This window comes from Pteropus medius, unplaced genomic scaffold (genome assembly GCF_902729225.1).
Source record: "Pteropus medius unplaced genomic scaffold, Ma_sr-lr_union100, whole genome shotgun sequence".
In the NCBI taxonomy this organism is placed as follows: domain Eukaryota; kingdom Metazoa; phylum Chordata; class Mammalia; order Chiroptera; family Pteropodidae; genus Pteropus; species Pteropus medius.
Window position 1 is genome coordinate 2394214 of NW_024349797.1, and position 19545 is coordinate 2413758.

General features: G+C 41.4%; 2 protein-coding genes across 19 annotated transcripts in view; one reads left to right on the top strand and one right to left on the bottom strand.

The window, feature by feature from the left end:
• The window catches only part of ZNF410 (zinc finger protein 410), a 31603-nt gene extending 21133 nt beyond the window's left edge, over positions 1 to 10470 (top strand). For 3 of the 4 annotated variants that reach the window (XM_039883769.1, XM_039883767.1, XM_039883770.1), the window contains 5 exons: positions 3500 to 3589; positions 6058 to 6183; positions 6922 to 7062; positions 8469 to 8596; positions 9708 to 10470. In XM_039883769.1, the coding sequence (XP_039739703.1) occupies positions 3500 to 3589; positions 6058 to 6183; positions 6922 to 7062; positions 8469 to 8596; positions 9708 to 9746 (524 nt within the window). In that variant the 3' untranslated portion in view covers positions 9747 to 10470. Of the gene's footprint in view, positions 1 to 3499; positions 3590 to 6057; positions 6184 to 6921; positions 7063 to 7342; positions 7548 to 8468; positions 8597 to 9707 lie in introns of those variants that run through there. The other variant, XR_005657515.1, reaches the window with a different exon arrangement.
• ENTPD5 (ectonucleoside triphosphate diphosphohydrolase 5 (inactive)) overlaps positions 1 to 19545 on the bottom strand; it is a 75217-nt gene that overhangs the window by 1768 nt on the left and 53904 nt on the right. For 13 of the 15 annotated variants that reach the window (XM_039883748.1, XM_039883752.1, XM_039883747.1 and 10 more), the window contains 7 exons: positions 18736 to 19286; positions 16955 to 17301; positions 16358 to 16485; positions 14345 to 14509; positions 14008 to 14107; positions 12493 to 12635; positions 10867 to 11896 (listed from right to left, as the gene is read on the bottom strand). In XM_039883748.1, coding sequence (XP_039739682.1) covers positions 11773 to 11896; positions 12493 to 12635; positions 14008 to 14107; positions 14345 to 14509; positions 16358 to 16485; positions 16955 to 17301; positions 18736 to 19286 — 1558 coding nt within the window. In that variant the 3' untranslated portion in view covers positions 10867 to 11772. Of the gene's footprint in view, positions 1 to 10866; positions 11897 to 12492; positions 12636 to 14007; positions 14108 to 14344; positions 14510 to 16357; positions 16486 to 16954; positions 17302 to 18735; positions 19287 to 19545 lie in introns of those variants that run through there. The other 2 variants (XM_039883761.1, XM_039883762.1) reach the window with 2 other exon arrangements.

Consider the following 19545-nt stretch of genomic DNA (forward strand, 5'->3'; position numbering starts at 1 on the left):
ATTCTAAGGGTGACTTTCTAAGCCACTTGGCCCAGCATGTACTAAACCTCTTGCCAAAGCTTAATCACCGAACTCAGACCACTGTCTTAGGATGCTCTATTCTCCCCTACCTTCTTGCCACTTTCATTGTCTCTTTGTTCATTCTTGCATTGCTAAAATGACACAATTAAAGGGCATTAAAAAAGTAACATTCAAGCTCCAGCCTCATTTATTGCAGGCATGATTTTCTGTAGAGTGAGTGACATTACCACTGGCTATGTTTTAGGGCAGAATAGCTCTGTTCTCAGCTCTTTCTTGAGAGAGTATACTATATTTGCTCCAGGAAAGCAATTTGAAGAAGAGAACAAGGAAACCATCTAGCAAGATACATAAGGAAAGAAGTAGAGTTCACCATGTCTTATTGTTAAATTCGGTGACCTTGTGCCGCTTGTCATCTTTGTAACGTTCGATAACACTAACATATTCTTAATATGCTTTCTTTTACATCAGAGCATGACTTGATTTTTTTTTTTTATTCTCTTACTAGCTTTTCTTCATTAATCTTCTAATTGTTCACCAATTTCAGAATTTCAGGCTTCTCCTATTTCACTCGTTGTGCTCTCTCATTACAGTCTTGGGCCTTAATTATTTCTCCCTGGATGCCTCACAGATCTGAGTCTCAGTAATTAATATAATAATAGAAGTTAGCATTTATTGAGGCAATTTAATATATACAAAGCACCTATATATTCTCTTATTAATTTTCAAGATAACTTTATGCCTGATACTATATTTATTGATGAAGAAATAGAGAGTTAAGTAATTTGCCTAGCATTATGCAGCTAGGAAATGGCAGAACTGCCAATTTTCATGGCTTACTGTGAGGCCTGACTTTGCGCCAGGCAGTATGCTGAATATTTAACTTTATTATCTCATTTAATCCTCAAAATAATCTCTTGAGTTTGTATTATATTCATTTTATAGATAAAAAACTGATTCTTGGAGAGATTAAATATCTTCCCCAAACTAGTAAGTGGTGGTTCAAGGATTTGACCTCAGGATTAAGTGACTCATGCTCTTAGCCATCATGCAGCATTGTCTTCTCCTGGTGTCCTTTAAGCAAAATCACCACCTTCAGTTTCCAAATAGGGAGATCATATTACATAGGCCAGTTTGGTGCAGAGATTCATACTACTAGATTCTAATGAATTGCTTTCTAAATCTTTTTCTAAGTTCCGTAGTTCATTTTGTTAAACATTTACCTTATTAATAGAATTCTCAGTTTTTCTCACATTTATTTCATTACATGTATGAGTATATTGTTCATTCAGCAACTCTTTGAGTGCCTAGCATTCTGGGGTAGGCATAAGTATACAAATATGCTTTCAAAAACGTTACAGACCACTGGAATGTCATCAACATTAAACTGCGGTACAGTCAGAAAGAACAGTATAATTAGAGCAATGCTGCTTCCTCCTTTAAGGCTCAGCTTCTGTGTTGTCACCAGCCTTACTTGCTGAGTAGAAAAAAACTCACTCTTGTGTTTCTCCTTTACTCTTGCACTACTACGACACTCACAACACTCTGACACAAAATATGTGGGTTTTTTTTTTCCCACACCAAGCAATTTTCTGCAACACCAGCTGGAGTCCTACAATTTAACTTAATTCAGACACTGTCTACGTGGAGATAGTGTCAGATCCCACAGGGTAAGGGCTCAATCACAAGTAGTAGGTCCTTAGGTTATACACAACTTCTGTCCAGCTTGGCTACAAATCAGAAGTTTTCATGATCCTCCCCTTTGGATTTGATTATTTGTGAGAACAGCTCACAACATTCAGGGAAACACGTTTATCAGTATATTATATAACAAAGTATATGATAAAGGATACAGATGGACAGCCAGACAAAAAGAAAAATAGGGCAAGGTCTGGAAGAGTCTCAAGCACAGGACCCCATAGAGTTAGGTGCTTCACCCTCCCAGCATGTAGATGTGTTCACCAACCCAGAAACTCTCTGAATCATGTGCTTTTGGGATTTTATGGAGGCTTCATCATGTAAGCACAGTTGATCATCAACCCTATTTCTAGTTCCTCTTCCCTCTCTGAAGAGTGAGGGGTGGGACTGAAAATCCTAAGCTTCCAGTCATTGCTTGGTCTTTCTGGTGACCAGCCTCTATCTAGGAGCCCACAGAAGAGTCACCTCCTTTGAACAAAAGACTGCTATCGCTGAGGAAATTCCAAGAAATTTAGGAGCTTTGTGCCAGGAACTATCATCAAAGACCGATTATTAGACAAAAAAAAGATGCCCCTATGTTCTTATTACTTAAGAAATTATAAGGGTTTTAGGATCTCTGCATCAAGAACTTGGGTCAAAGACTAAATATAAGAAGAAAAGGTTAACACCCCTATTTACAAGTATTTAGGAGTTCTGTGTCAAAAACTAGGAGCAAGAACTGTGTTTATTACTTCACATTTGCCATTTTCTGAACTTACCCTGGGCACTCTCAGTTTCAAGCCTCTGCTTATACTATTCCTTGTGCCTGAAATTCCCTTTCATCTTTGTCATCTTTTAAGATCAACTTAAATGCAGCTTCTTTAAAAAAAAAAAATTATCATAATCAGAATTCCTCCCTGTTTAAATGCTTACAACCCTTTTTTTGTACAAGAATTTATGTTAAAGTTATAAATTTATCTCACTAATCCAGTGTGAGAACCTTTTAGGATAGAGACTGTATCTGATTTTTTTCCACGTTTTATTCTGAATTAATTATAGACTTAAGGGAAGTTGCAAAAGTAGTACGAGGAGTTCTGTGTGTGCTTCACCCAGCTTTCCCAGAAAGTGACATCTTATGTAGCCATAGTACAATATCAAAACCAGGAAGTTAACAGCACTGTCAGTTCATCAACAGGCCTTTATTCAGATTTTACCATGCATCTTTGATTTTTAAAATAACTAATATTGTAGAAATAATTACTGAAAAGCTCCATAGTACAACTATTAGAATATATACGTTTAACATATTGTTAGATTTTTCTGTGTACTTCTGACTAAACACGTTTTTATTTGTTTGCTTTATAAAATGGGACTATGTAATACCTGCTTTATCAGCTTTAAAAAATCTGTATTTTTAAATGGATCTAGAAACTGATTCTTAAAGAGAATTGATATAAGGTAAAAATCCTGGTGGTATATACACTGTTAATCTTGATATCCTCAGAGGGGATGGGGTCACCAAAGAAGGTAGGTCAGTGCAGTTGGGGGTCAGCTCTTGATCAGGGCAGAGAAGGGAGTATGCTCAGAGGCAGCCATTCTTAGAGAAAAGAGCAAGGCTGTCTGATGGGCTATATGCTAGGAGAGGATTGAGAGGTAACATCTGTTAGGTAGCCCAGTTGAAGTCATGTAGCATGAAATCAAGAAATCAGAGTAAGTCACTGGAAACAGAATAAGGTTGATGAGAAAAGAGAATGATAATCAGTTCATCAGAAGACTTAGTCTTTATCTCATTTTCTGTTTCTAGGAGAGAAGCCTTTCCTTTGTGAAGCACAAGGATGTGGCCGTTCCTTTGCTGAGTATTCTAGCCTCCGAAAACATTTGGTGGTTCACTCAGGTACTAGAACCTGTTCTATTTATAGATTTCAGGGAAGGTGGTAAGCCAAAGGGGTAAATGGGTGAGGGAGTGGTATAAAGAAATCTAAAAAGAAACAAACCGTTCACCATAAAGCTTTCCCCTCATCATGATAGAATCAGAAATCAAGGCCCTTGAATATTGCATTCCAGGGGTCATGTATCAAGGGAAAAAAAAATCTATTTTCACCTGAGCCATTGAACTACTTTCTAATCCAGACCCCTTTTTGAGGCAATCAGCAAATTTATTTGGCTCTGTGCTGGGTGCTTTATAAGTTATATCAGATATGGGCGATGGAGGTTATTCAGAGCAGAGAATTGCCAAGACAGAAGTGAAGTCAAAGTGGAGAGAGATTCTAGAGTGGAGTCAAGTTAAAATGACTAGTTGTTGGGAAACAAAGGGAAGCCATATGAAGAGGAGTGGAAGACAAGGAACTAGAAATTATTTATGACAACAAAGCAGTTCAGTGGGTGCAAGGGAGTTAGAGAGGTGTAGTCAATCAGGGATGTGCATTTCACAGTTGAAATCTTAGGGGTGGAGCAATTTTTTATATGATGACAAGTTCTAAGCAGAGGTGGCAAACTGATAGCCTATAGATTAGATGTGTTTTGCTTGGCTTATAGGGTGTTTTTTTTTTATTTTACTTTATTTCATATAAAATCATGTCAAACATACATAAAAGTAGAGAATATAAAGACATTTTCATTGATAACAACAATGCTGTTATCATATCAAAATTAACAGTAATTCTTTGGTTTTATACCCAGGCCATGTTTAGTTTCTTCCAATATTCTCAAAAATGTCTTTTAAAATGGGTTAATTTAAATCAGGATCCATCAAGGTCTATTTCTGCACTTGGCTAGTAAGTCTTTCTGAATCTAGACTTATCTACACTCACTTTTTTTTTTCATGCCATAGACTTGTGGCATAACAGAGTCAGTCGGGTCCTGTAAAATGTCCCACATTCTGGATTTGTTGGTCTGCTTCCTTTTACATCATTTAGCTTGTTCCTCTATATTTCCTATAAATGGAATTAAGCCCTAAACACTGTAAAGCTTCCAAGATTTTGGGAAGTATATGTTATAGATGGTTCTATGTGCTTCATTTTGTTTTGCATCAGGAGGCACACAGTGCTTGGTTGTCAGAATTAATCAGTGGGTTCAGGTGGTAACAGCCTGATCCTCACATTGTAAAGTTCCCTAGTATCCTTTTGCCTTATGGTTTCATCTCTTAATGAAATGCCTGAATCCATTATTTCATTAGCATTATAAAATACTGTTTTTTCTAATTCTGTTAATCTGTTCACATTTATTAGCTGTAATTCTTCTGTACAATGGGTGTCTTTAAAAACCTAGGGCTATTTGGTAATTTGTACAGGAAAGACAGGATTAATGTGTAATTCTTTTAATTGCTCTTTCAGAGTAAGAAATTGGTGCTCTGGTTACTTCCCATAGTGTCAGATAAATGGCATTTTCATTGCTTTTTTTCCTCACTCTTGTTAGTATTCATTTGAATTCATGAGTTTCTTTATAATCACTGTATTTCAGTCCATCGCAGTTGTTTTTTAGTAGCCTTTTTGATGTATAATTCATATATCTTAAAAGTCACCCATTGTAAGTATACAAATCAGTGATTTTTAGGAAATCTAGAGAATTGTACCATCGTCACCACAATCCAATTTTAGAACACTTCTATCACACCAGAAAGACCCTTTGTACCCCTTTTTGATGATAACTAGTTTGATGGTAACGAGTGTCAATCCATGCCGTCAGTTTCTGCTCCCACCCCTAGACCCAGGCAACCACTGGTCATTTTTCTGCTTCTGTAGATTTGCCTTTTCTGGGAAATTTCTGGCTATTTCATTTACTTTGGTTAGTTACTACTAGTCTCCTGTAGAGTTTTTGACTCCTGCTCTAATTGTGGTTGTCTGGGTAGGTGGGATGGAGACTGAGCATTTTGGACTTGAGGGGAGGGAGGACATAGAGGCTCATGCAGATCATTGTTTGGAACTCACCAATGTGCATGTCGAAGACTGGAAATAGGATAAGGGGATATTGTGAACCCAGGGTTGGAATCCTTGAGGACGGTACATATCCTAGGGGTCCATGGAAGGATGTATCTAAAAAAGGAAGTAAATGTTCTGTGTGGTTGCCTTGATCTTAGACCAAAGATGTTGTTTTGTGAAAGCAGCAGTACAGTGGGTCTGGAAAGGACTAGGGGCCGGGACCAGTGAGCTTGCAAAGCCTTCCTGGTGTATCTTTCCTGCTTTCCTCCGTGTACTGAAGATTGAGAGGCTGGGGTGGGGGTGGGGAATAGGAGAAGGAACAGCCTCTTATGTTTAGTTTAACATTCTCTGGGCTTCTCCATCTAGGCCTTGAGTCCAGTCTCTTGCTATAAGAAATGTACTTGCCTTTTTGACTCTCCCGTCTTTAATCTGGTTTCTGTTTCAGGAGAGAAACCTCATCAGTGTCAAGTCTGTGGGAAGACCTTCTCTCAAAGTGGGAGCAGGAATGTGCACATGAGAAAGCATCACTTGCAAATGGGAGCAGCTAGGAGTCAAGAGCAGGAGCAAACTGGTGAGGAGAGGGGGTATAGTGGAGGGCTGTATCTTCTGGGTTCAAAAAGCCAAATAACTGGCCTGCCTGGTTATCTGGAAATTTTCTGATTCTGTTTTGGGTAGGTATCTGGTCTCTTTTGATGGGCTTAGTGGTTTCCAGATGTAGCTGTACAGTAAAATCATCTGCAAGCTTTTTAAAACATATATTCTTTTGCTTGTCCATTCCTCCCCTCCCAAACAAAACAAAATAGCTTCATAAATGAGATTATTTGGGAGTAAGATCCCAGAATCTAGTTTTAAAAGCTCCCCTAATGAGTTTGCTGGTAATTAGTGTCAATCCATGAACCAGCATTTGAGTATCACTGTTAGAAAGATTTTTGTGACAAGAGTTTAAGCATTTTTAACTTATCAGTCATAATTCCCTCTTTACTCTTAACTTTGATAACTCTTTTTATTATTCTTTCTTTTCTCTGTATTTCCTTAATTATTTCATTACAAATTCTCCTTTCTGAGGAGCCATCCATCCCATTTCACATGCTAATTATCAGATGCTGATCACAAGCAAGATGTTTAGCCATGACGCTCAGCCCTTCCCTTCTATGCTTATTCTTGCTTTCTGAAAGTAGGTGAAATAGGAGGTGGTATCCAATATACAGGTTAACTTCTAGTTCTGAAAGAAAAGGCTAGCTTTTTATGAAAGAAAATGGACAAGCGCAGCCCTGATTGCTGTATGTCTCTCACGTCATGTTCTCTGCAGCTGAGCCACTAATGGGCAGTAGTTTGCTTGAAGAGGCTTCAGTACCCAGTAAAAACCTGGTGTCTATGAATTCCCAGCCCAACCTTGGTGGAGAGTCCTTGAACCTACCAAATACCAATTCTATCCTAGGAGTTGATGATGGTAAGAATTTCAACTTGCCTTTATTTGGGGAAGATGGGCTGTAACTAGAGACTAAAGAATGGGGTTGTCTCCAAATGGAGGTTTTAATTAATTTTATTTCTTGTGAGTAGCTGTGGTATAATTGAGTAGCATTTGTGCTCTGTCTCTGGGGTTGATATGTAAATTAGGAAAAAAAATTATTATAACGATGCTATAACAAAAGAAGAGAAAAATTTTTAAGAGGAAAATAATCCATAATCCTAGCATTCTAGCCCAACTATTTCTATCTTTCCTATTGCAGTTATGGAAGAACTTAACTTTTAAAACATTTAAACAGAACATAACCAGGTTTTACAGAGGAGATATAAAGCAATTTCTCCATACCTTCAAAAGCCATATCTTCTGGAGAAAAGAAAGGGCTCTCTAGGAAACAGTTGCTCCTCTCTGGTATAGAAATTTCACCCAAGTTACACAGGCCAGGCCCTCTTCTCTGAAAAACTTAACAGGTGAGGTCAGCATGCATTTATTCAGTGCCTACTCTGTGCCTGGCACCATGGGAAAGATAAAAGTAGAAGACAGGGACCTCAGAATCTAGTTGAGAAGTCAAAACTTACATATGGGAAACAGCATTGAGTGAATAGAAGATGGTATATAAGCAAACATTAAATTGTATAGTCTGGAAGAGCAGTATAAGCTAGAAAGCCCCTAGAAAAAACTTTGATTTGAAGGCTAAGTAGTTTTTGTATAAACTCTTTTCAGGAGATCTTCATGGTGATCCCACTGATGAACATTTAATAAGTCTAAGATCTGTGTTTTAGTTATATCTTAGTCAGTTTGGGGCATGAGTGACAATATTTATGTAACATGTATGGAACTAACAAGGCCCAGAGTGTGCTCCACAGTAAGCTTCCTTTGTTTCATGAAAGTTACTAGTGGTTAACTGAAGCATGGAGCACAGACATTGCATGGAGCTACTTTGCTAGCCTTAAGGAAGGGACACCAGGTAGGAACTTTGAAGCTAGGTTTAAGTTCTTGACCTGCACATATTGTGCTATGTGTATCACTGGTGACTGCTTTAAGGGTTGGCTCTGGTTTCTTGATTTGCCTGCCTAAGCAGCTTTTGCCTTGTTTCATACGGTTTTAATCTAGTTAACAGTGCTAAAGCCATATTACTCTCAATTGGTGTATTGAAAAATGGTTAATTCCTATATCAAGATTTTTTGCCTTTTATTCCCATCCCCCTTTTGTAATACTTTCCAAATTCTGGTAATGATTATCAGATAGGAATTAATTTGGAAGAAATAGGAATGTGGGATTTAGTTTTTCGGGGAACAGTTTTTAGAGTTCTTAATAAGAGACTTGATAATGCAGGTAGGTATTATCTGTGGATTCCCTTTTCATTGAAACATTTTTCTGCTGTTTCACAGAGGTGCTTGCTGAAGGATCCCCACGTCCCCTGTCTTCAGTGCCTGATGTGACACATCACTTGGTGACCATGCAGTCAGGGAGGCAGTCATTTGAGGTTTCTGTCTTAACTGCTGTAAATCCACAGGAGGTAAAACTGTCTCTTGCCCTTACTTTGTTCCTGTGGAGACTGACGTGGGAAGGATTGGGAATCTAATTTAGAGGATCTGAAAAATTCTCCAATTTTAACTTCCTGGAAACTCTGACTAGAATATCTTCCTGCAAGCTAAATGTGAGTCCAGCTTTGAAAAGAGCCTGGGTGTTAGGGTCTCCTGAATTGGGAGATTGGTCAATTACAGTTGAGACTCTCAGCTTTAATTTTTTGTATACATACCTTAATGAATATCTGCTCCTACTGTTCTCTGTGTCACTATGAGTTTGCAGCTTTTATTTTATAAAGAAAATAACATCCTGGGACAAAGTGGTCCTCGAACAAAAAAGGTAGTGACAAAATCATTAAAAATTTATTGTTCATATTGCTGGGGTTCTGTGTCTGGGAGATACCAGACTGAACCAACTGAACATACAGAAAAGTATTCACTAGCTCATTGAATGAGAACCATCATCTAAATCAGAGGAGTTTTAGGTTGTTTCTAAGTACTCACAACTCTATAGTCTTGACTCTGACCCAGAATACAATGAAAACCATCAGGATTCTAGAATCTTAGGATATTTATTGGTCTTCTGTCACTATGGCAACAAAATACCCTGAGTCCGTAAGCCAAACTATTGTTTGTGTAGTCACGTACTCACTAGCCGGTGAAGGAGGAATCTATACTTACAGGGAAATCAGAAATAGTGGAACCAAAAATTTTATGTCAGTTAGTGTTAGCCCAAGTACAGGCTGCAGGTTCAAGTAGAAGTTAAAGGAATGGAAGGCTATTCCCAACGATTTCTGTCTGAGAGCTAGAACCACTCAGAAGTTCAGGGATTCCTGGGGCTTAAAAGAATACCTTCCCTGTGATGAAGGGGGACAAGCCTGAGAGACTCCCACAGGGTGGCAACTAAAAGCTTTCTACCCTCAAGGTTTCTATTAAAAGGTGGTTTTGTACAATAATTGATGAAATTGGGTTCCATTTTATTAAGAAAAGAAAATGACAGGAATAATATAGTGAAATCCACTCAGACCTTTACTTAGTATGAATTCTTTTCCCTTTTGTTTAGTAGTAGCTTATTCCAGATTTCATTTTACTCTTTCACAGTTACTAAACCAAGGAGATTTAACTGAAAGACGGACATGAGCATGGGTGCTGACTCCTGGAAGAGCAGCTCTCTGATCCCAGAGTGCATATAGTGGGAACAGGTTGCTTATGGCTGATGATCTGCCAGAACCAAAACGAATCTGTGAACAAGACCCCGCTTTTCCTCTGTTCATCTTCCCTGGCATAGAAGATGAATGCAGGAGAACTTCTCTTCAGACTACCATCTGATCCAGACAAGGAAGAAGCAGTGAATGTGTGAGTTTGGTAACTGTACCCACCTTGCTTCCCACTGCAAAATTTTGGGATGGACTTCTCCCAAAAGTGAATTTGATTATGTGTTGGCTGAAGTTTCTCAGTATGACTGTTGAGAGGAGATTTTCCTTTGAAGAGCTTTCATCACAGACTCAGCTGTCTTTTCAAATGGATGAACAAAGTCCTGCCACCAACCATAAAACTTCACCAAGAAGTTGAGCTTTCAAGATGCCTTGTTGCTTTGGAGAAGGGAGTGATGTCAGTTCTGTTGTGACATTCTCCCTTTAGCAACCTGAGTAAGAGACTCTGCCACTGGGCTGCAAATAAATAAATTACTTGAATCCCTACTTGGCCCAGGCTGAGGTACTATGTTGTCCCATACACCTCTACTTGGTCACTTTATTTGTTTATGGAACATACAGTAGCATGTTAAAAAAATTTTTTTAAGTTAAAAATCCCATGATTAAGAGCTTCAGTTGTTTTCCCTTTAAATAAATGAACAGCCCAGTCAGTTCTTTGGCTCCTTGTTTTGGACAAATTTGTTTTCTTAGGAGATTAAGAAAGTTTAGTCTTTCCTTTTAAGATAAGGAACTGATTTACCCTTAGGATTCCATGCAGGTAAAACTCAGGAGTCTTGGGGAACATGACATGAACATCTTCATCTCTAACTAGTAAACCCAGATGATAGTTATCACAGTATCACCCTGTCATCACCAGGAGGGACTGTGTCTGAGTCTGGAAAATTGGCAATAACAACAGATACTTTTCCCAGAAAGAAAAAAAAAAGGAGAAAGGTGCTTGTGTTAGAGTAGGCACTCTTGCTATCATCCTGTCTAAACTACTGAGAGAGAATATCTAATCGGTGAGAAGAAAAGTATTCCAAAGGTCACTTACTAGTAGAAAATCATGGCTGTTAGAGAAATTTCAATTTATTTAAAATGAATCTCATGCTGACACACACTCAACAGTGGCATATTCTAAACAGATAACAGGAAAAAACTGATGTTTTAATAAAGTAATTATAGTTCTTAATTTGTTAATGACATGTATAATCATTCTGTGCTATGTAGACTGAGTTTGTGTCAACCGTATTAATGCCAGCTTTTACTTCCTGTAGCCTTTTATACTAGAGCGGGGTTCTCAACCAGGGGCATTTTACGTGGGACATTTGAGAATATCTAGAGATGTTTTTGGTTGCCACAACTGGAGAGAAGGGGGTTACTGGCATCTAAGTGAGTAGATGCCAGGGATGCTGCTAAACATCCTACAGTGTACAGGACAGCTCCCTCTCCCTACTCCCAACAAAGATTCATCTGGTCCAAAATGTCAATAGTGCTGAGGCTGAGAAACCCTGTACTAGAAGCTGCAGCCTTGTCATCCCCCTGGTTTTTGTTTTGCCCATATAATATTTTCAATTTTTTAACTAGTTGGCTTCTGTTGAAAACACGATTGATCTGGCAATTCTGGGCCTATATTCCAGCAGAGACTCCAGTCTCTACCATCTCCTATCTTACACTCAGCCCATTTGATCAATTCGTTTCCTGACTAGCCCCTGTAGGCATCTGGGCTTGTGCCCTTTTTCTGTACCTGGAATTTAATTGTGAGGCACAAAGCAAGAATCCTTAACTCGACTCTGATCCCTCCACCCTCAGCTTCTCCACTTTGATTTACTTGAGCCATTCCCTGTTATCTGCTACTTTCCCCCATTCTCTAAGAGTAGCTGTGACTCAAAATGCAAGTTTTTGCCTGCCTTGATTCAACCCCAGGTTAGCTGCTTAATATTATTGAAAAGCAGTAATTTTAAGTGTACTGATTAAGAAAGTGATTTGAGATTATCTAGCTCCTTCAGTTCTTTCTTGGGGCTTGTAGGCTGTTCTAGAGAGTCTTCTAAATCCTGCTGTGGATTTCTGGTGCCGAGTTTTGTAGTTTCATGAGTGCTGCAGAATAATTTAAAGCATTATGAAATAAAATTTTTAATTAGAGCCATTATGTAAAGCTTAAGGATGGTCTCAACATTTTCATTATTTTATATGGGGTGCAAAGGGAAATTTCTAGGCAGAAAATGGGGATAAGAACTAGGGGAAGGGGCCATTAGGACCTAAGCAGCAGAACAAAATTGAGAATAATGGAGATACTATGCTTTTCTCCCTCTGACATGCTCTCAATGGAGGAGGTGGTGATAATGAGGTACTTTTAAAGAGTGCTATAAAAGCTGTTTTATCATTTTATGGGAAGTGAAAATATACTTGATTTTTCTTCAAAAGTGGAGTGGAAATACTTTGATGGCATTGGAACTGGAATGGAAAAATGATATTTCAAATTTTAGGAATCTGAACCTAATATTCAATGGTTATATTTTATTCACAACTGTACTTCTCTCCAAATTTAAATGTGATACTTAGACATCTCTGGGTTAGTATTCTATAAGTACAGGATTGTGATCTCAAAATTTGGCTGTTCTAAAGGTTCCTCCCAGTGGCATTATTAGGGACAGCACCTTAGGGAGCTGCAGGATGACAGCGTCTCAGATTACCTGGGATAATCATGGCCTTCTGACTGTCCCTTCCACTGTGTAGCCCTGGTGCCCTGACCCTTGTTCCTCACAAAGTCTTCATCCAGCCCGGCTTGCTTCAGTGTGTCATGATACCGCTGTTCTGCTCCTTTCCTGGCAAGGTCCTGTGGAATGGAAATTAATGTCCTGTAGCTGTCTTGTGACTTACTTGGTAATTCTAAATTACTTGTTTAATCTATATCCTTACTGCCCACCATACCACCTCCACTAGTGGGCAGAGATTTGCATGAAAACTACTTAGGGCTTTGTTTTCAAGCCTTAAAGTACATAGGAACTACCTGGAGATTTTGTTAAAATGCAGATTCTTATTTGGTAGGTCTCAGATGAGGCCTGCAATTTTGTGTTTCTAACAGTCCCAGGAGATGCCAGCTGTTGATTAGAGAGCCACACCTTTGAGAAGCAAGGACTTAGATTTTTGGAAGTGCATGATGAAAATGATGGAATAAAAACTGAAGATTTAAAAGCAACCAAACCATCATCAGGAACACTAAAATATAACAAAATAAGCTGCACTAGTAGGACTTTTAACAGGATAGACAGCCTGCATGTGGACCAGAAAAAGGTTATTTTTTTAAGAGTTTGAGAGCAAAATCATATAGAATACTGAATGATCTTGCTTGAAAAAAATTAACATGAAGAGGAAAGGTCAACATGAGAGATTTTGGACCATGCAAGTTGATAAGTAAATCTGAGACAGTCCAGTGTGTGACAGGTGTATGGACGGGAAGGCATGGACCCAGGAAGTGCCTAGAAAATTCCACTAGCCTAGAAGATGGAGATAATGCCCAGCAATTGCAACCAAGTCACTAGGGAACCCCAACTTTTGTCTTGGAACTCTGAAGAGGAGAGGGACCCAGGGAATCTGATGTAGCCCAAAGCTCCCTGGGCTGGTGGCTTTTCTAAGGCTGCTCAAGTAGCTCCAGAGCTTTCTTAGGGAGGTCTCAACTGAGTCGAACTCCCTACAAGTCTAGAGAACATCTTAAAATGATTCTTCCAGCCTGAAAGGCACTTCAGGAAGGGGTTTTGTGGGGTGCTTGTGAGCATCCCGCCCTGTGGAGATCTAGAAATGTGCCACAGCTCTAGAGGCTGCGGCTGCCCAAGGGACCAGCACTGCATGATGTCTTCTCGGCACTATGAACAGTGGCTCCAGACAGCAGAAAAGACTGGATTTTCAGTCACGTTATTGAGTTAAAGATGTTCTTACTAACACAGCCAAACTGTCACTGTGTCGTATCTAACTCCACCTTGATTCAACTAAAAGCTGGACTATAGTGAAAACTTGAGGAAGTGAAATATCTCTTTATAGATGCCTTTGGAATCGAGTCTTTGGACATGTTTTGGAGAAAGATGGTACTAATAAATAGGCCCAATTTAGAATCTTTCTGAGCCTCAAGGAAATGTTTAATACCCAGATATTATACTGTTTCATGATTTCTAAGAGCCTTTTCATCTAAGAAAATGATGGTTTAGTGTTACCTTGGTAACTTGTTCAAAGAGATAGGGCCTTGTTTGTAGTCTCTTCTTCATTTCCTCCAATTCTTTCTTATATTCTTTTGCTCTTTTACGGTCATTGTTCCTGGAATTAACAAGATTTTAAAAATGAATTTTAAAAATGAATCCAGAAAACCCTTCGTTCTAGTTAAGCAGAGTAACTCCTATGGACATCATAATCCCAACTGTGTCTGGCAAAACCCATGGCCCTGTGCAGTTGTAGGAGCCTACCCTACCTAGTAAGTCCATTTTGCCGTTTTCAAGCCCAGTGATCTATTGGATCCCAAGACAGTCACCCCTTTGACACAGGGAGGACACTGACCGGTTTTCTTTCAGCTTTGCTTTGAACACCTCCTCTAGGCTTTTATGGGGATCCATGGCTTTTGCACGCAAGGTCACGGATTTAGACATTGCTTGACACTTCTTTTTGTGCATCTCCAACCACTGAGTACTCTCATCTGCTTTGTCCTTTTTTTCAAGAGAACTTCTAAAAGGAAGAGACAGAAAGAGACTATAGATGACCAACTTGGGTATATTTAAAAGTGATGTTAGTAAACTCTCTGGAAAGTTGGTGGTTTCTATGAATGGGGTGGATAATTTACCTCCCTAGCAGTTCAGACAGATTGAGATTCTGGCATTACATGCATGGGCACATGATGCCTTCCCAGCACTCTGAATACATGATATTCTATCCCAGGAGAGGTTCATGAACTGAACTGAAAAATAGGTGAGTTAAAACATTCTTACTTAAATAGCCAAACATTCAGGCTTCTTGCCTATCTGGAAACAAAATACTAATAGTTACCATTTGCTGAGCTACCTACTCTGAATCAAGTGCAAAAAGCCCACAAGTCCTTTATATCTACTATCTTATGTAATCCTCACAACTGCCCTATGAACTAAGAACTATAAGCCCCCTTTATATAGGCAAGGAGATGGAGCCTCAGAGAGGGTAAGGCACTTGCTTAAAGCTACCCAGCGTGCCAATGGAAAAGCCAGGATTAGAACGAGGGTATCATAACCATCTGTCCTTGGTGTATAAACTGTGCTATAAACAGTGGGCTGGAAGGTGCCTGGGTTCATGGTCCTTTGGGAAAAAAATCTACATTTCCAAAGAGACCTAGAAATGGACCTTCTTCAATGTACAGACAATTTGGGGTCAACTTTTAGCACCTAGTTTGTGTAAATATTCTATAAGTTACTCTAGAGAGTTCTATCTCCTCCATTCCCCGCCCTGCCCCCCAAAAAACAATCAAGACTCTTGCATTTAGAAATTTACATTCAAATGGACAGATTAGGAAGAAGGGCATGAAAGTTTAATCTGTCAGTAGGTCAAATGCCCTATTGCTAGGACGCAGGTGTAGACATCCCCTAAAGGTGGGCCAGCCCCTGGTTCATGAGACCTATCTTATTGGGACCTCGGGATACTGAGGCATTTAGCCTTGATTTAGTAGCTCTATGAAATTTGAGAAAAAAGGGACCATCCCTTGGATTCTAAATACATTTCTACAGTCCCTGTTGTAGGTCTTAAAGGTCCACATAGTTTCCGTGTTCTCCTCTGGGAGCCTCACAGGAAGGCACTAAGATCTCTCCTCACTTCGGCTCAGGGGCCTAGTGGAAGAACTCCTGCTGGTTCTATGAGAACAATACCATGACAGGGTCAGTTCAGTTAAAGAGTGAAAAATAAGGAGGTTCCTGATTCCCAACTGACTTCTGTTTGTTGCCCAAGATCAATCTCAGAGAATCTCAAATATGTGCAATGGATGCCTCATCTTCTCTGTGGCAGGGTTAGCCACCTGTCAACATGCTTCTCTGAATTCCTGTCCCTAAATGGCTCCTTTTACTCTCATCTATGGATCTTCACCCATATTGTTCTGTCTAAAATCTTCTTTCTCACATTTGGCTCATTCCTCTTTTCTTCATGTTTCACTTTAGACATCTATTATAAGAGACCCCTGCCCTAGGCTACCCAGTGCCCCCTGCCTCCTAGTCCTCTGTATTCCCCCATCATCGCACTAGTCACAAAATATGGTCATTGCTTGTTTTTCTATATTTCAGACTAGATATTAAACTATAGGTTCTATAAGGTTCCTCCAACCTTAACATTACACCTGGCACAGAGTCAGCCCCCCATGAATATTTGTTGAATGATGGCTAGGTGTTCTGCAGCACGAGTGTCGAGGGCCACATGTATTCTTGTCCTGGTCAGAGAATTCCCTTCCACCCCTTTAGGTCTTTCTGATAACAGGAAAGGAGGCCCAGCAGTAGGGTAGTTTGAAACATCATTTGGGCCAAGATCTGAGCATTACGAGTCTCCTGCAGCCTGACCACTCACCTGACTGCAGATTTCCTCTTCCTGGTGGCATCTGTGATGTGCACAGGGAGAGTGTTGGCAGAGAGGGAAGCAAGGCCACTCAGAGAATGACTCCTTGGCCGGGGAGTGGCAGGTGACTGTGGAGAATCCTAGAGGAAATGAAGGTTGGTATTGGTGCGACTGCATGTATGATTCGTTTCTATCTTAACTAGGAATTAATTTCGGTGAAGGACTAGTCTGAGAATCTTTTATGCTGAGATTAAGGCAGAGAGTAATGAGATCTCAAATTTAGTAACAGGGACAGACTTAGATATCAGTCCTAAAGATTTTAATCAAATGAGAAGAGTTCTTTGGAACTTGTAAAGGGACACAACAATTGATCCCAACTCCCTGCCTCCCAGACCTGCTTGACCTTATTGAGAGAGAGAAGGAAAGGAAGTATTCTTGTGATCTTAAGTTTATCGGAATTGTGGTACTACAGATCTGATTACAGCTGAACCAGTGTTTAAAAAGAATTACAATAGGAATGTCATGAGAGGTGCCTTCCATTGAGACCTGGCCTATACCTGGATTTTGGGCCTCAGGCTCTGACCCTCCACCAACTGCCTGGGCTCTCACCCTCCTCTCTCCAGCGGTGGCAGCTTCACAGGGCCGCTGAGTGCTACGCAGGCTGGCGGTTCTCAGCAAGAAGGGCTTGTTGCGAGTCACCTCCCGGGTGTTCCTTCTCTTTGCAGCTCTTCTCTGAAAGGCCTTATAAAGGGCCTCATAGTCAGGGACGGCAGGATTCACCCGAGGCTGGAATCCAAAGTTAGTCTGCAGAAACCCGAGCTTTTCCTCTGAGGTTCGGGCGGCGGTGCGAAGCTGTGGGTCAGCCCGGCGACTGGAGGAGGTGATGGGGGAGGAGGCCATCTGGAGCATGTCCAGGGCTCTCATCTGGATGCGAATTTTCCTGAAGAGCTCAGCTTCTGTGGAGAAAAAGCAGGGTGGTGGTGGGTGAGAAGGGACCAAGACTCACACTGAAAAGTCTGGAATACTTCCCTCTTTTATACACTAGTCGTAGTGTGTTGGAGCCAATTGTTAACTTTTCAGGAATTTTGTGAGCCAGTTGACATCATGTGGGAAGCCTGAAATTGGCCATGATAGACGTCTTTATACCACAGAAAATGGCAAACACTGCAAATCAGCTTGCCTTTTTTTCCTTTTTGAGAGCTCCTTAATAAATGTTGGCTAGGACAACACTGCCATATGCCAAGCAGGTTGTAGAAGCAGCTGCCATTCACATTTACTGAGCACTTTCTATGGTTCTCTCTTCAGAGACAAAGCAGGAGGAATGGACCGTCAGCTGCTCCTCTCCCAGGTTTCCTTGTCTCAGAGAAAGGCCCCACCATCCACCAGCTGCCCAGGCCCACTGCCCAAGTCATTCCTGACTCCTCCCTCTCATCTCACATGTTCTACTGCCGCCTCCTCTTTAACCTCGCTCCAATCCAGCCTCTTTTCATTGTTCCTGCTACTAATTTCGTAATTTCTCAACTGAATTGTTGAAATAGCCTCCTGTTAGATCAACATCCTCTGAACTCCCTCCCAAGGTCTATAAGGCCCCAGGTCTGGCCTGTGCCTGCCTCTCCCTCCCAAATCTCCCTCTTCTCTCTTCCCTCTACCTTTCCATCCCTTGAATGTGCTCAGCTTTCTCTTACCTCCATGCTATATCTCTGCCTGGTACACTCTTCCTCTCTCTTCATTGACTCAACCACAGCTTACCCTTCAGGGTCAACCTCAGTGCTCACTTTCTCCGGAGACCTTCCCTAAGTCTTCTGACCCCGCACCACACCCTAAGTTAGGTCTAGTATATGCTCCATAGAAACCCCAGGCTTTCCCCTTTAATCTTTGCAAACAATATATTTGCAATTATTTGTCCATTATCTGTCTCCCTCCTATGTTCACAAACTCAATGTCTGTTTGTTCACCTAGAAAAGTGCCTGAGTCCCTTGACTGAGCTACACTTCTTGAAATGAGTATCTCACCAGGATGAAGGAGGTGTGGGGCTTTCCTCAGGGGAAGCTGGCTAGTGGTGGCACTGGCCTAAACTGGTCTTTAGATGTCTCACTGGTTCTCTGCTCTCATATCTGTGCTGTTGCAGAAGCCTTCATATCCGCTCACTGAGAAAGAGGTCAAACCCGGGGTGCTGCAGGACCTCTCCTCACTCCTCGTTCCTTACAGGGCTCCCCGCCTGTGTATATAGACTCAGCCCTACTCCATGGCCTGCACTGAGTGTGGCCTCTAGCAAGTTCACCTAAACAGCTTATCTCCAAGCCAGGCTGACCCCTGAGCCTGACTAAATTCCCATGGTACCTCTTGGTATCCCCATGCAGGAGGCAGCAAGGTGGCAAGGATGTCTTTACCTTGGAGTTTGTCCCCAAGGGCTGGCTCCAGAATGGACTTGGGGATCCTTCTGGTGGCTTTCTGTTTGGAGACCTTGGCCTTAGCAGTGGCAGCTAATTCCCTTTGTTGAGCGGCTTCCTTTTGTTGCTCCTCCTTCTCCAGGAAGCTGAAGGGTTTCAAGGAAGAGAGGAGCAGTTCCTTCCTCTTCTGGATCCCTGTCCGCCTTCGGGCCTCATTGCGCTCCATGATCTCCTGGTAGAGGGGCAGGTAGACATGCGCAGGCACAGGCTGTGCCCGGAACTGCCGGTGGCACTCGGCCTCCTCCTGGCCTTGCTTCTGGGCCTGCTGCCTCTCACGCTCAAAGGAGGCAGGTGAGGCCAGCCACTGGACCTTTTTCTGGGCCTCACGCAGTGTCATACGGAATGGCCGAGGGACAGTGATGGATGATGCCCAGGAGCTGATGCTTCTGTGCTGGGAAGGAGGCCTGGAGCCTGAGGGTGGCTGGGACTGATCCTTGGGAATGTTGGAGGGAAGGCTGCTCAGGGAGCTGCAGCGTCTTGTGGAGCCACACCTGGGGTGGAGAAAGCAGCTCTGTGAGTGGAAGACAGGGAAGCCAGGAGGCCTGGCTCCTCCGAGATCCTCCTCCTCGCTCCTCCCCAGTCCTCCCTTCCAGCAGGTTGCATCCAGCTTCTCAGCCTAACATCACAGCCACAGGCCTCTAAGCCTTTGCCTTTCTCAACTGGGCTTCCCTCCTTCCCACAGGCCATCTAGTGGTCTTAGTAAGAAGTCTCTTCTCCAAACTGTTCCAAGAATTGCCTCTTTCTACTCTG